This window comes from Tinamus guttatus, unplaced genomic scaffold (assembly GCF_059628265.1).
Source record: "Tinamus guttatus ecotype Peru unplaced genomic scaffold, ASM5962826v1 Tinamus_guttatus_pri_ptg000599l, whole genome shotgun sequence".
NCBI lineage: Eukaryota > Metazoa > Chordata > Aves > Tinamiformes > Tinamidae > Tinamus > Tinamus guttatus.
Window position 1 is genome coordinate 2,243,679 of NW_028289133.1, and position 16,314 is coordinate 2,259,992.

Genomic DNA, 16,314 nt, shown 5'->3' on the forward strand with positions numbered 1-16,314 from the left:
CCGCTCGCACCAGGTTTTCCTGCATCTTTCAGGACTGGATTTCAAGCTCGTTACTGCTGGCATTTTATTCCAGTTTGGTTGTGGCTTTGTGCAACTCGTTGTACAGAGACTGCTGGTGGGTAACCTTTGTTTTCAGATGGACTTGGAAGCTTTTGCTTTCCCTTCATCTGTTCATTGTTTCTGAAAATGGCTGGGTGCTCGGCCAGCATTGCAGAACTTGAGGAAGCTTTTGCAGCATTAGGATCAGGAGAACGTGGCGAAATTGGTGCTTTGCTCCAGAAAGCAAAATGACCGTTTTCGTGTCTCATCAGCCCGAAAGGATTCAGGAGTTATGCCCAGGATAATAAACAAAATAATAAACAAAATACGCCCCCCCCTTTTATTTTTTTAGCTTTAAAAAAATATTGGCAATAGGGAGATCTGAAGGGAGATCTTTTTGTACCTCTCCTCCCCGTCTCCTATGAATCCTTTCCACCAAAGTGTGTAAATGTGGGGAACCCAGAGCAGGGGATTAAGTAAAGCAACAAGGTGGCCTGTTGATGAAAACCAAATGTTGCAACTGTTTCTGGAAGCCAAAAAAACGCACGTTTATAATCAATAAGGTAGTTTTAAGCCTTGCTTTTGTACACCCTTATATAAAGGATGGTGTTGAGCAGGTTATATCCAGAGCACATGCATAGTTTTAACAGTTGGAACAGATGCCCCTTGAAATACAACTTCTTTCTTCTCCATAGTTAAATTTAAAGGTTTTTCTATGGTGGTGGGGAACCTAGACAGCAAGGTCTTGTTCACCTGGAGCCCAGCAGACTCGAATGAAGCTACCTACTGTCTTTGCATAAACTCAGGGGAGTTGGGGAGGGAGCAATCAGTGTGTATAAAAATACTTACAGATCTCATTAGTGTTGGTCCAAGTAGCCTGGCTTGTTTCAGTCTGTGGTACCTAAATGGCCCTTCCTTTAAAAGCAAACTGAAAAATCACTCCTCTATTAAAAATATGGTGTGTTCTGGGCTTTTTGTCTGCGTGGCTGTAATGATCCTTCATAAGAATGAGTATTTGGCTTTTTTGTTAGCCCGATGCCTCAATACTTGTACGCGAGTTGGCCTGGGAGGTTGCACAAGGAGAGTTCCTGTGGGATAGACCTCACTGGGTCTCCATGTGGCTATTTATTTATGTGATATTTATTTAGCATTTAATTTTCCGTGGAGGCACCTGACTTGCTTTCTGCAGAAGTCCTGGAAGATGCTGTTAACTGTTTGTCTTTTTTTTTTTCCCCCTGCAGGGAGTGGAGCAACTGCCGTGGTTCAGGCAGCCTTTTGTGTTCCAAAGAAAGAGAAGGTGGCGATTAAACGGATCAACCTGGAGAAATGCCAGACGAGCATGGATGAACTCCTGGTACGACCCCAGCCTGCGTGGGGAACTGTCCTCCGCGTAGCAGCGTCCCCGGGTGCCTCTGCACCACCTCTACGAGGTGCTGGGAGCGTGCGGAGCCTGGTCTCAACAGGGACAATCTGATTGCTCCAGCTGCGGGATGCAACACTTGGGAAAATCTTGGAGTTTCGGGCTTGCTTGGAGCCGAGTGCTCTAAGCCCTGTGTGTGAGTCCAGTTTTCAGGAGCTCTGCGTCGGAGGAGGGCCCACAGGGATGTTCTTCCAGGGCCTGTAAGACTTAAGGGGCTGGTTTTGCTTCCTTTCTTTTTCTGCAGCGCTTTATGTTTTCCCCTAACTTGTAAATCTTTACTCGAGAAACTGAATAAATTGGCTGCTGTTCTTCATATGCTGCTGGTACTGAGCCAGCCAAGGGATCCCTCTGGCATATTGCAGACTGCCATAAGGAAACTCCCACTAATCTGGAGTGCAGGACAAGAGGTAAATTCCTTAGGAACTGCAGCTCTGTAATTTTAAGATTCTTGCAGTAGAGAAGAGCTTCTGGCAGGCAGCTTTGATAGCTTAAATCTGTTGTCTTCTGGCTGGCGGGGCTCTGCCTTCTCCTTTCCTGTTTGTATGAGCCAGTTTGTCGTGCAGCAACTGCTGCCTCCACCTCGGATGGGGAAGGGCCCTGGAGTTACACCAGGCCTTTCCTGGGAACGTGAGGTGTCTCCACTAACGACGAGAAACCTCCCTTGGATAGGACTTGGGATAGTAAATGTTGATTAGCAGGGGTGGGGAAGAGTCAGGGAGATGGGATCTTTTGCCAGTTTTTCTTTTAAACCCGCTTTTTTGATGCTTTTGTTCCCCACTTGCATCTCAGCAGCCTCTGTTGTCTTTACCCGGGTACTCGTTTTGGTGGTTCTAGCTCTAAGAGTGCACGATCTTCCACAAATCACTGCAACCAAGGCTCCAGTTTCCATGCAGTAACTGAGCATTATGCTGTTTCTGTCATTACAGGTATCTGTAAATCTGTTCTTGTAAAGGGAGAAGAAAAGGCCCCATTGAAGTAGTCACATCTCAGCGTGCCTGTGAAGGGGCGCGTGTAGGACTCTGCAGTGACCTGTGTTCAGCTGCTAGGCTTTTGTTCTAGGGATTTTAGATCTTTCCTTTTTGCAGGCATTTTTTTGACTTGATACCATCCTGTGGTACTATTTGCAAGCCTTTTATGTGGCTTATGCGTCTCTGCTTCAGTAGTATTCCAAACTCCTTTGTCACGATCAGGTAACTGAGATTATTAGTGTTTGAGTAATTGCCAATTCCAGCTAAAAGGGTTAGAGTCAGAAAGCTCTGCCTCAGAGACTTGGCATGTAATTTTAGATAAGTACTTCTAATTGTGTATCTTAAATCTCTTGCTGACCCATTCCTCACAATGCATTTTCTTATTATGGGTAGGACTGCAGTGAATTGCTGTTGTCAGCCCTCATAAATTTCCAGTTTTGTGCCCAGATTTAGTTCGGATCCTTCTGCAGGATCTTGTTTATAGGTCTGTTATGAAGGCAAAAATTTATGACTCAACATTGTGCAAAAAATAGTCTTTGTTAATGTCTGGGGTGAAAGCAGGAATTTGAGGGCTTCCTATACCTGCTCTCAGACTTTTCCTGACTTGCTCTGTAGCTTTTTATAGTCAACAAAGCAGGCAGCAAAATGGTCAACAAACAGGCAAACTTGGCAATGACCAGGAAAACCAACTGCTTTAATAGTAAGATGTTAGTCCAAGGAGTGGGTGAGAAAAAAGCGAGTGTTGCTGATAAAATGTTTTCCAACCAAAACCAATAAATATCCCCTCAAAGTCATGTTTTGCAGTAAAATCTTTGATATTCCTTAGTCTAACGATGGGCAAGTCCTACAGTTATTTTTTGTAGGAGGTCAAGGCTTCCCATTTCAGTCTCTGATGTGGTGGCCCCTGACTAATTCTCTTCACATCTCTCAAGATAGAACCATAGTTCAAAGTTAAGACTAAGAACCTAATTGTGCTCCTGAAGTCTCTACCCACTCTTGAAGGTAAAACTGCTTTAAGGAACACGAATAAACCACTAGTACCTAATGCTGAAAGAATTTCAGAGGAAAATGCAAGATTCAAACCCCAGGCATTTTGAGGATAATCTCTCCCCACAAAACGGTAATTCTTGTTCTGACCTGTAACTTTTATTTATCCAGCTTTAAGCTGATCTCTTAATTATTTGGAAAAAAAAATTAAAAACACAACAGGAGATACTCTTGACTCCAGAATCACGGAGGGAGGTGGGGAGGAGGATGATTCAGAGCTGTAGCAGCTTTGTGGGACACCAGTGCAGATGAGTTGGCTGAAAAAGCATTTCCTCTGGTTTGGTTGTGAATTTGCCGGGTTATTGCCTGTCATCTCCAAGCGCAAGATCCAAGAGGATGGAAGTTCTTGATCCCCTCATTCTGTACTCTTACCTTCTACTTTTTCTCCTGTTTCCATATTTTTCTCTTCTCAAGCTTTTCCATCCTGTATTTTGTCCTCCTTCACTGCAGTTTTTTTTGGGACAACTATTTGCTCTACAGAATTGGCTTTCAACCCAAACCCATAAATGTAACTCCTTGCAGATTCTAATGATTTTAAGCAACTAATGCAAAACAAATATGGTAAATGCACCCTGGGGTATGTTATACCCCCTTTCTAGTCTCTCTTTGCCCAGTAGAGTTAAAAGCAGGAACTTGTGCTTTTATTAGACCCATTATCCTTCCACTGCACTGAGGGTATCTGAGCACAATAGCCAGCTTACAGTAAACATTGTTCTGTCCTTGGCTGGTAAATCAGGGCTGTTGTTACAGCCCTGCCTCGTCATCAGGGGCTGGGGCAGAGGGAGGAACATGGGTCTTAAACTCTATTTTTTGCAGTGCTTCAGACCGCGGGACTGTTCCAACGAAGCAGAATTCTTTGTTCCTGGACTCTGCCTAGCACAGACAGTGAAGCAGTGTCCTATTGCTCAGGGGAAGGTAGGAGGAGGCTGCAAATAAACCACTCAGATGAGGATGACTGATTCTTCTACAACTCTTTCAGTGTCTGTGTCCCTGTGCAACTGTCCCCTTCCTTGGGATGAAGAGCAGGGTTAGCTTGGAGGGGCTGAGCTCTGCTCAGCTGTGTTAGCTGAGTGGATGAGTGGCCTGGAGTTTCCCTGGACCTCCAGTTGCAGCAGGTGTCCGGAGGGGAGGGAATTGGGGAGCCTGTGAATGTGCCCTGCTCGGGGGGATGTGCGAGAGGAGCGGAACGACTGAGCTGCTTCCCAGCCCATCCTGATCCTTGTGTCTCAGCGCCCGCTCAAGCCGTGTGGGTGGGCAGGGAGGGCCCGTGTGCTTTGCAAACACTGCAGGATGCTTTAGACGAATGCGCCGGATTGATTTATTGTTGCTGCAGTGTGTGCATGTTTAGTGAGGATTAATTTTATTGCGCCGGGGTTAGTATAAAAGCAGGAGCGAACTGAGTCAAGGGCACTCAGCTCTTTGACAGAGGCAGTAATAGCTGTAAAGAAACTAAACCAGCAGGTAACACACAGAAATTGGGCTCTTCCTACTGATTTCATGGGATGTTAATCTGAAATTCCTTTTTGATGCTGTTTTTTTTTGTCACTGAGTGTTCACAGACCTTTTCTAAAAGGCCTCTGGCTCTTTACACTGTGCAGCAAGGAAGTCCCATGGAATCTGTAATGATTCTTGCTCCCCACTGCATTGAGGGGAGATGTCAGTGCTGCTTCGTCCATCCTTGGATCCAGACAGTTGGATTTACTAATGATGTTCCACCTGTTGTTCTGCTGTAACCCACAGCAGTTATTAAACCTGGGCAGCATTTCGGGTGTGCCCGAATCCTGCCCGTGTGTGCAGCGTGTTGCACAGCCAGACATCGCTCTGCTGTGCTTGACTTTTGCCTTTCCCTCTTTCCTGTGTGGGATGCTGGTTGCTTTGCTGCTGTTCATCCTTGGGGAATAACATCTGCCCCAGCATAGCTGTGACTCAAGCTTTGTGTAAATGTTACGTGGCTCCTCGTTTTGAAGAATTACTGATCTAAAAGGTCTTACATCTCTCCTCTGTCCATCAGGTTTTGCTTCATCTCCACGTAGTCAAAACATGAGTTAGGCTCCTTTCATCCAGCAGAGCTTTCTTCCTCCGTGCTTTGGAAGTAGACCGTTGCCCTGAGATGTTTGCTTAGTTAACAGAGACATGGAATAGCAGGAGCTATCTGGGATCGGGCTTTGCCAGCTGAGGGGGAGCAGCTGCCTCTTCAGTTCCCAGAGTGATTAAGAGAAGCAGGACAGGTTTGGGAAGGAGGATGGGAGCTGTGGCCTCTCCTAGGAGGAGACTCCAGAGGGTGGATTAGCCAGGACAGGGCCCGCCAGGTCTGCACAAGGGGACAGTGAAGCGAAGGTGCTGCTGGCTGCCCTTGCTGGAGTCGGATGGGAACCCAGGGAGCTGGGGACGAGGAGCTGAACTGCAGCAGAAACACTGTCCTGTTCCACACTGTGGCATCAACCGGGGAGCTTTCTACCAATGCTATGGAGATCCAACATTGTGTGAGGTTAAATCAACCTATGGTTGAGAAGATTACATTAGACAGGATTTAAAAAAAAAAAAAAAAAAAAAAAAAAAAAAAAGATTATGGGCTCTTCTGGTTTAAAGCACGAGCCAACTGTTAACTGCCTAGGGTTAGTCAGTTCCTGTGGGCAGATAATTCTGCAAGTGCTTGTTACGGGGTTTTACACCTCCTTTTGAAGGCTCGGGCAGGATATTGAGCTGGCTTTGATCTAGCAGAGCAGTTCCTACAAGTGGATTAATGCTCCCCCAGGATCGATGGGAACAAAGCGCCAGGCTGCCGTAGGAAAGGCCAAATCCTGGAATTGCTGTTGAAATGGCATTTCCAGCCCTGCGGACCTTCCCGCTTGCTCCAGGGCTAAAAGTCCCCAAGCGCCGATGCCACAGAGCCCAACCTGCAGTACGGGGCTTGGCGTGGTTATTCCGTGTGCCTTGTTGGGCATTTCTTGCCCGACTGTGAGTTTGTAGAAGACTTAAACTGAAGGTGGCACCTGCTTGGTTGTAGGTGCCTCCATGTAGGAACAGGAGTGAAGCTGGATGGTCCTAAATACTGGTGCCCTTTCTTTGAATAGTTTGGTTGGAGAACAGCATTAAGAGCATTGGAAATCCTCAAAGAAGTATCCCCCTTCCTTCATTTGGACTGGGCGGGCAGGGGATGGTGCATTGAAGTAAACTGAGCAGCTTGCCATTAACTGCAGGTGCTAACGACGAACTTAAGGTCGTGCAGCTCCAAGCAGGGTGTTATTCTGAGCCCCTGCAAAGGTCAGGGATGTGCCAGCTGGCAAAGGGGGTGAGCCTGGCTTCACTTGCACCTCAGGATGGGGCTTTGAAGGGTTCTGTAATTATAAAGCAACATGAGTGGAGTTTTACAGCTTTTGGGACTATAAACAGGTAGTCGGTTGCCACCAGCTATGGGAAGTCAATTAAAAAATGGGAGCAAAAGAATAGTTACAGCATAACACTTTAGCCATCTGCCTCTTTGTCTGTCATCTCCAATATTGTGGACTTTGAAAGAAGGGATAATAGCTAAATGGCACTGAGGAACAAATGACACTGAAGAACGGCTGTAGAATGACTTGCCACGGGGGTGGTTTATTCCCATCGCTTCAGGTTTATTTATGTCCCCATGTATGAAGGCTTTTTATCCCTTTCAAAACTGTTGTGTGTGTAACCTTTCCCACCCTTGCTCCCAATGTGCTACTCTAATCCCCTTTTAATCCTGCCAGCCTGTTTGCCATAGCCATATCTCGAGGGCAGGAGTTTCATGGGATGATCTCTATGTCCAAGTGCCATCAGAGTCCCCAGTGTTGAGCTCTGGGCTCTTTAGCCCCATCTCCCCTCAGATACTGTCCCAAGCTGGCTGTGACAGAGGAATGTGTATAGTCACATCTTTAAACGAAAAGAAAGTACGTTAGAATTTCACCTAATGTAAAATTTGAACAGTTAGGGTTGCCTTGGACTCCTTTGGAACCACAGCTTTAAACCCTTCCTACAGGAACGAAGGGGCTGAAGGTGCCACGTGCCTCAGGACTCCAGTGAGTGCTAAAGACCCTGGCACCCCTGTTGGGAGCCTTGGTGCGCTGAAAGGGGAGGCCTCATCTCCTCGTCCTCCTTGGTCTTGGCCACCTCGGCTCCGAGGCAGCCCCACGAGCAGCTCTGGGCCTCGCTGTGGTGCCGCAGACGGAGGTGAAGCTCAGCAGAGCGGGACTTTCATCCTGCTGCCGGAGGGCAGGCGCCTTTCACATGGGCCGCAGGGCAGATAAGCAAAACAAAGAGCCACCGCGATATCGTCCTCAGAAAACACCTGCCAAAAAGTTCACGTAGCTGAAATACAGGCTGAAATACAGGCTGAAATAGTGTTCCTGGCTGTGCCTTGCTGCATGCCGGTGGGCAGGCTGACCCGCTTCCAAAAGAGGTGCCCAGAAGTGTCTGCCTCGTACAAGACTAATGGGTTTCTTGTGCTTCTAAATTGTAGTTTGTAGCAGTTTTATTAGAGTTTCAGAAGCTTTAAAATGCTGCTTTTATTGCCCTCAGAAGTAGTGAAAACATTCGTCAGAGCCTTTAATGGGAAGACATGAAAGCCTTTATGAAGCTGATCCCGTCTATTTGCTCTCGGAATTTGACAGTGCAGTTATTAAAAATATGTGGCCCAGGGTGAGTGTGTTACCACCTCCAAACTGTTGCATCTAGACACGCGTCTAGAGCAGAGAACTTGCCAAAAAACTCGGCTTAACGTTGCCCTTGCCCCACACTAAGGAGTTACTGCATCATCCGCTCCTCCTCCTCCTTTCTGGGTTAAATGTGCCTTTAACCAGAGCTCCCTGGTGACTTTAGACTAGGATTCCTGGCTGCAGCTCCTCAACCCTTGCGTTTGCCCCTCTCCAATTGACTATTGTCTATACGGTGGAATTGGTTTGGTTTCAATTAGACGGGAATGTGTGTTCGCCACCAAATCCTCAGGGATTTGTGGTCATCGGTTAAAACAATTCTATGCGTCGAGCCTCAGGATGTGGGTACCCTCCGGGGGATGAAGAGGAAGGAAGGTTCGATGGAGCCGGTGTGAAATTACCCTAGGAAACCACCACAGAAACCAGGGCTGGGGGTGGCGGGGAAATGCTGCCCGACTGCTGCCCTTCCTCACTGGTAATAACGTGAAAATGTTGGAAATTACGGGCTGCAATGCAATGAATTATTCAGAGCCACGTTAGGCTGCGTGAGGAAGGGTTTAATCAGCCAGTGCTACAAACCCACGAACTGATGGAGGCTTCTTATTGCATAGATCAGGCTTGAGATTATTCCCCCCTATTCCTCTTTGCACACCAAAGCATATGGCGGGCTTAATTTTTTTCTTAAATGATGATTCTCCACCCTGGGGGGAGCATATGGTAATAACACAAGCGAGGAAATTGTTGGGAAATCCAATAACAGTAACTGATGGTGCCACAGATCCCTGCAAAAGGCTCCAGTGCAGAGCTGCCCAAATGGCAAACAGATCCGGATTGCTAAGGAAACCTGGTCCAGGTCTTTTCTTGCTGGCTGTCTCCAGAATTCCAGTGGATTTACACTAATGTAGGTAAAATGCATAATGTCTGCGTGTGCCTTCCCAGGGAGACAGTGCAAAATACTTTGCAAGACCCTTAGGTGGAAAAGGGATAAAAACAGCTCTTCTAGGTCATTTGTGAGAATGGTGGGTTGGGGGAAGGACTGGGTAACTGGAGACTTAACATCTGGTTGGCTTTTTTTCCCCCTTTTTTCCCTGTTGTTTCTGCTTGTGTGTGTGTGTATGTTTTGTGTGTGTGTGTTTTGTGTGTGTGCCTAGTCCTGTCGTGAGACTCAACCCGGTGCTTCGAGCAAGTCCAAAGGATCCCAGATGTTCGATGCAGCATCCTGGAGCAGATGAGCTGCAGAAGCAGAGCTCCCTGGGCTGAGCTTTGCAGCGAGAGCTGCCCTCGCTTCATGCAGCCGAACGCATCGCGCTGGGTGTTTGCAGGCAGCCCGGGGTTTTCCACCCAGCCAGGTTTTATGCAAGTGTGACAAGGCACAAAACAGTCAGGATCTGACCAGATTTCACCCAGGAGCCTCATTCTCGTCCAACCCTTGGCAGAAACTTGGAGCAGGGAAGTAGAAAGAACATTTTGTTGCCATCTTTCTGTCAAGGGTTTTTTCCCTGCGTCATAAAGAGGCGTAGCTGGAAGCCAGCAGCGAGCTCGGAAGGTGTGGACATATTTCCTTTCTGAAAAACAGCTTGACACGAAGCACGTGCTTGCAAGGAAGGCAGCTGGAGCGGTGGGGATAGCAGAGGATATTGTTTCAGGCCGTATTTATTTTGATGGAGTGGTTCTCAGGTAGTGAGATGAATAACCTCTTCCCCACCTCTTCCCAAATCCCTTCCTATTTGGAAGGATTTTATTAGGTGCCTGGCAAGTTGGTGCTTCTCTTTCTGCTTCCCCAGGAGAGGAGCTGATAGTTTGATTCCTCAAATGCACCTATTCCCCTGAAAAGCAGCCTTAAGTTGGCTAAATCAATGTGAGCGTGACTGATTTTTAAAAATTTAGTGCCTGGTAGCGATGATTGCCAGCTGAACACTTGCCCTGGGAAAGCAGTTTGCCTGTGGCACTACGTTCAGCTGCAAGGAGATGAGCAGGAAAGGAAAGAAATATGTTGCATCTGTGGGGTGTCCTGGGCTTTGGTGAACCTTCTGGGCCACTTTTTTTGAGGCTTTGTGTCCAAACTGTTGACTTATTCTTGTAGAACGAAAAATCAGTCAATGTTTCTTGGGATGTTATTCCCTCTACCCTTTTAAGACGTCCATAACCCATAACTAAGACTGAGAGCACAGTCATTCAACTAAAACCTAAAACCAGGCATGGCCAAACCCTGAAGAATCTCGCAGCTGAGCACGTTTGGAGAACACTGTGGGTATCGGCTGTTTTCTCCCCTCAAACCGTCGCCCTTCTCCTGCTGACATGACAGAACACGTAGCTGTCCCCTGTGCCCGCAGCCCCGGCGCGCTGAGCGCTCTGCTCTGTGCTGGGAAGAAACAGTAGTGATAAGAGGCCTCTCCTTTCCAGCAGCAAATATTGCCTGTTCTTGTCCAAACGATAACCTGCAGCTGATTAAGGAGCTCTTATGTAAGGGCACATTGACTCCATCCTCCAGTGAGAACTTCCTTGGTTGCAACCTAGTGTAACTGCTTGGGAATGCCCTGTGGGAGCTGGAGGCAGGTCCTTGGGTTCAGACCAATGTGTTGCCCTTGCAGCTGGGTTCCCTTCCACTTCTTTATGTTCTAGACATATAGGTAGACTACCATAGAAGACCTTTTTAGCCTTAAGGTAGTACAGATTGATTGTCATGAATATTGCTAGATTATTTTTTTTTAATGATCGCCTTCTAGGTATCCTTTTTTTGCCCCATCTCTATTTTCTTCAGGGATTTTTATACCCATAGAATGACACCAATTGCAATGTTTTGCTTTTCTCTACAGAAAGAGATTCAAGCCATGAGCCAGTGCCATCACCCCAACATCGTATCTTACTACACGTCCTTCGTGGTGAAAGATGAGCTTTGGCTGGTGATGAAGTTGCTCAGTGGAGGTGAGTGGTCCAATTTCTTCACCCTAAAAGGCAACCTAAAATGCTGACTTTGTCATACCCTTTTCTGTGTCTTCCTTCCAATTTTCCCACTTACAGTTAAGATAGTGGAAGAATACTTGCGTTCAACACATTTAGCTCAGAAATAGCTTCTCTTATGTATATTGGTAGTAACAGCTAAATGCATAACTGTGTGGTGTATATGTATATATATATATATAAAAAACTCTCATTTTGTATATGTGATAGTATTTCTTATAGCTGGTTTTGTGGTTGCTGAGTGACTCACTTGTGTATTTAGAAACTTAAAGTCGTGATTTTAGATATCAACAAAGTAACCTTGTAGTTGAAGCCGTTTTACACTTCCAGAGGCTGAATCACGTTTGCATCATCTTATCATGGATCTGAAATGGTGTTTCTTGGGTCATGTTAATGAGAGTTTCTTCATCTTAGCGCATAAGCCTAGCACAAGCATTTGAACTGGAAACGTGTGCAAGGGGCTCCTGCAAGGCCAGCCCTTCCCACCAGCCTCATCGTGGGAGTTGTGATGTTAGTGACTCCTCCTGCAAGGCTGATTTGCTTGACCTTTTCTCACTTGCAGCTTGGATGCCTGCATGGTGCTGATGGCTTGTTGGTAACCAGCCAATCTATTGATTTAGCTTATTTATGTGTTGACTGTGCTTGCATAGAGGTGATTTAAGGTGATTTAAGCATAAATCACCTCTATTTTAGGCAGAACTGCTCCTATAATGTCAGTGTTTGGCCTTAAAAAGGCAGAAGAATAAGAGTGTGGATGTGGCTTGATTAAGCATAGTTATGTCACTCATAGCTGGATCACTTTGCCCATTTGTCCTACATGGATAATAACTGTGGATACCTGGGGCAATTTCCATTTGCCACCTTCTCAATACAGAGCCAGGAAGACTTTCCCCTTTGGCTTTATACTCTGAAAGTTTTTTGAAGTTCTGAAAGCTTGCTATCAGTAATGCTTAACCTGATGGCATCCTATTTTCCAGGATACTTGTTAAAGCTGCAGTCAAGACAAGAAATTAAACTGCGTTTGGGATGATAGGACAGAGGAGTGTTACTAAGTCTTAGGCCTGTCTGTAGGAAGACTTGACTTGCCCTGGCACTCTAGTGGAAAGGAATTTAAAGCCGAGGGAAAAAAAAAAAAAAAAAAAACCTTTTTCTTACTTTAAAAAAAAAAAAAAAAACACTTCTTGGCTTCTCTGCTCTTGGCTGAATACTGAGGACTGTAAAATGCCAGATGATGTGGAAAAATCTGGCTAAACCTGCTGGCCTCTTCCACAAGGGCTTGACAGTGACCATAAAACATGAGTCTTTGAAGACGTTAGAGAATTTTAGCAGGCCTCTTGTGGGGGATCAAATTTCCTTCCAACATAAAAGTCTTATTTAAAGGGTTTCTAGTACTCCATATGTTCATGTGTGTCATGAAGAACTACCCTCTCTTCTTGGACATGCAGTGGTCAGGTCGTTCACAATGTGATTGCTGTTCAGGTGTAGGAAAGAATTGGCTCCCAGCTTTATGTAAGTATTTGTGCTGTGCATATAAAAAGGGGACCTGGTTTCCACAACATGAAGACCAGAGCCATGTTCTTGGCCACCTTCTTAGGGGAATACACAACCTCTTTGAAGGAAACTGTCAACTGCCTTGACCAGTGATTTCACAGTAGTTTTCTGTCAGAACCAAGCAAGTCTTGGGGTAATCCCTGAACCTTCAAATGTGGCTTCTGCTCATTTTTCTTTTTTTTTTCTTCTGTGCTTTATTGCGTAGAGTTTAAAAAGACTTTTTTATGAACCACCGTTTCCTATCGAGGAACTACAAGCTAAAATTGAAAAACTTCTGAGAGGGGAAGAAAAAAAAACGTTGCTTCCAAACCACCTTCTCAGTGGCGTGAAAGGACCTCTTGTCATCAATGCTCCTCACTTGGAGCAGGTTTCTGCATCACACAGACTGGTATTTGACCCTGCACATTTGCAGCAGACTCCGATTACTCTGTTGCCTCCAGCAGCTGCCTGAACTCCTGCTCCTGAGGGGCCCTGGTGGAGAAACTCATCCCATGTCTGCTGAGCACAGGAGGGCTCTGGGCTTCAAGGCTGCTTTGGGAGTTGAGGTTTTGCTGTTGAGCAACCCCTTAGGAATTCACCGAGTGAGAATGGATCCATGAATGGACCAGTATTAACACCCATCTGAGTCAGAAAGAAATAGCATCAGCCTTTAGTGATTTGGCTTTAAGTATTACGTGGGGTAATGTAGTACTGTAAACTTCAACACGTGTGATGGCAAAAAAGGTTAAAGACCAAGGTCCTACAGCAAGTAACAGCAGTGCAGTCCCCTCAAGCCACTTCTGCAAGGCAGGATTGCACTTCCATCTATTTTATCCACATTTCACTGAGCGAGGAGGGCTCCGAGGGTGACCTGTCATTTCCTTTTCCTAGTGAAAGGGCTTTTTCAGCTTACATTTTTTTTCTTGGCTGTACTTTAGAAATATCATTCTGGGTGTCGGAGCCAAGTTCTCCAGGACAGTCAGTCTTGAGGATGGGGAAGAAATCTGGGTAACTTCCTGACTGAAGAGTGTTTTCATTCACTTTTAATGAGCGTATTTTCAGTTGTTTTGAGGCCGAGTGATTTATTTATTTATTATGTGTAACGAGAGACTTTAAAAAGTGCTCCTCATTCCTTTCAGCTTACTTCTTATCAGCAATAAACTGGCTAGTTTTGTGGTCATCTGTAGTCCAGAGGGAAAATTAATGACCTGAATTTCTCAACAGGAAAAAATCTTTGAGCTTTTTTTTAATGAACTGTAAAGGAGAAAAGAAACAGAGTGCAGCCTATTTCTCTCATTCCCTCTAACAATTCCTAGAGCATGAACAAATGCAAATTGAATCTGGCTTGATGCTGGTCCATGCTGTATCTTCTAGGGTTGCTTCTGCTTTTTCATACTTGAGGGTTTTTTTTTCTGAGGAAAAGTTCAGAATCTTACTGCTACTTTTCCATCACTGTCAATCTATCCTCTCCCGTTAAAACTATTTTTAATTTTAGCCTACTTACGCTGACTTTATTCCTTTGATATACAGTCTACGAGAAAGACAAGCCTTGAATGAAAGCCTTGTGATTTCTTTGTTGTTGTTAAGTGCAATTTAATCTATTTTCTGGTAGTACTCATCTCGCTGAAATCTTAACCCAAATATTTCAGAAGTGTCCCTAGGGGAGAAATGCCAAATCTGTGAAGCCTCAGTGCCTGATAACACACGGGTATTTACTGCCCCGCTCATTTGAGCAACTCATTGGCGCACTCAGAAGTGGCTTAATTGCCATGTGGAGCCTCCGTTCTGCTGAGCTCTTGGAGTGGCATTTAGGAGCTAATAACCTGTAGGAAAGCCAGGCTGGCTGGAGTTCCTGCTGGAAGCAGTTGGACCTGGCTGATGGGGCGTGGAGAGCTGCAGATCGTGGCGCTTCCCGAGGCGGCGACAAGGGGTGCCGGGGTGTCCCGTTATCCTGACTCTTCTTCCAGTTCCAGTGAGCTGTGGCTTGTGAAGTGTCTTCCTTGTGCTGCCTTCAGTAAAAACTGCAGATCTTATCATCCTCTAATGATAAAATTTATTTTGGGGATCCAGGCTTAGCAGTGTCAGCTCGGCGCCCTGGCCTTTTGGTCCAACATTACTCCAACCTAAACTGAAGCGGCTATTTCTAGCCTAGTGCTGCCCTGCTCTTTGCCTTGCTGGCATTCCCATGTCATGAATTTTAATCATGCCTTTTTTAAAGCTCTCCAGTGCTCAGTCCTGCTCTCGGGCGACTTTAGTGGGAAGAGAAGCAGCTGTCCTTTTGTCCTTGTGCTTTTATTTTCCTGACCGTGACCTCTTTGCTCCTCCTAAATTCTCCCACGTTTTAGGAAAAGCTCTTGTTTAACAGGTGACCCAGAGTCCCCAGCACAGTTGTTCTTAGAGCAGCTGTCTGCTCTGTGGTAGCTTGCTGCATCACACAACCATTTTTACTGCTCTAGTCAACAGAAAATGAAACTCTGATATTTTTAAATTGCATATGTCTTAAATGTGGAAATATTGGAGCTCTTGCAGCGCCTGCCTTGAAAGCACCTAATGAAACCTGCTAAGCACACTACTGTATTGCAATAGTTAAACATTTTCTTTTCCAAAGGTTTCTAAGAGCACCTGATCAAGCTCTTTCTTGATACTTTTATCCTGATTAGGCGGTGAAACGCTTACCCAGAATTAAGGAAAACCAAAAGGGAGGGCATGGCAAAGCCTTAGATCTCCACCAGGGAGACAAGGCATCTTGTCCTACTTCTCCCACGTTAATCTCTCATCTGGCCTCTCCTAAAACCTACCCAGCAGTCAGCTATGGTCCAAAGAGAGGCCAAGATTTCTTAGAAATCCTCCTGTTTACCCTGGATTATTTTGTAGTTAGGGGAGAGCCAGGCTATTTCAAGTGCATCTGGAGGATTTAAGTTTAAGTTGTGATTCCACAAATAGGCTGCAAGCAATTAAGGATGGGATAAATCAGAGATGGGAGGTTTTTAGGTACTGCATGTACATGATTGCAGAGTGTGGAGCATGTAGAGACATTGGCACTCCTGTTTCTCAGGAGGAAGAAGAAATCTTTTTAGGGGAGAACTTGAAGGAAAATCAACTGTCCTGGCTGATCTTGGTTCTAGCAGGGAAATGCTGGTGATCCTCAGCCCTGTTCTCCAGCCTGTTGATGCCAGGTTTCTACATGGCAAATCAGTGCTAATGTAGATATTCTTATCTAATACTTTGATGAAATGTTAGAGGATTTAATCTCATTTTGCTCGCCAGACAAATCTGCAGCAGTTTTGTATTTTACCTGGTCCTTTTCCTTGGGTTACAGCATAACATCCACCACGTGGTTCCCACAATGACCAGCTCTGCTTGATGCTGCCTCTGCAGGCACCTAAAATCCCAACCAAAATGCTCCGTATTTATCAGGAATCTTGTTCAGAACAAGCTTTTCTTTCTCCTCAGGTTTTCATGCCTTCTCGTACCCCAGCGCCGTGTGCCAGCGCATTAAGCAACTTGGTTAATGACCATCACGTGGGTGCTTTCCTCCCCTCCCGAGGAGGGATATTGGAAGCAGGCTCCCTAAGTGCTGCTTCGCGTGCCTGGGGACACGGTGGGTCAGGGAGACGCGCTCCGTGTTGGGAACAGGACGCGCTGAGGTTGGCAGGGACTCGCTGCCGAAAGGGACTCG

At 45.9% G+C, this 16,314-nt stretch overlaps 1 protein-coding gene across 2 annotated transcripts in view; it reads left to right on the forward strand.

Annotated features, from left to right (window-relative positions):
* The window catches only part of OXSR1 (oxidative stress responsive kinase 1), a 73,043-nt gene that overhangs the window by 15,199 nt on the left and 41,530 nt on the right, over positions 1-16,314 (forward strand). For both annotated transcript variants that reach the window (XM_088534785.1, XM_088534786.1), the window contains exons 2-3: positions 1,281-1,393; positions 10,961-11,069. In XM_088534785.1, the coding sequence (XP_088390911.1) occupies positions 1,281-1,393; positions 10,961-11,069 (222 nt within the window). The remainder of the gene's footprint in view (positions 1-1,280; positions 1,394-10,960; positions 11,070-16,314) is intronic.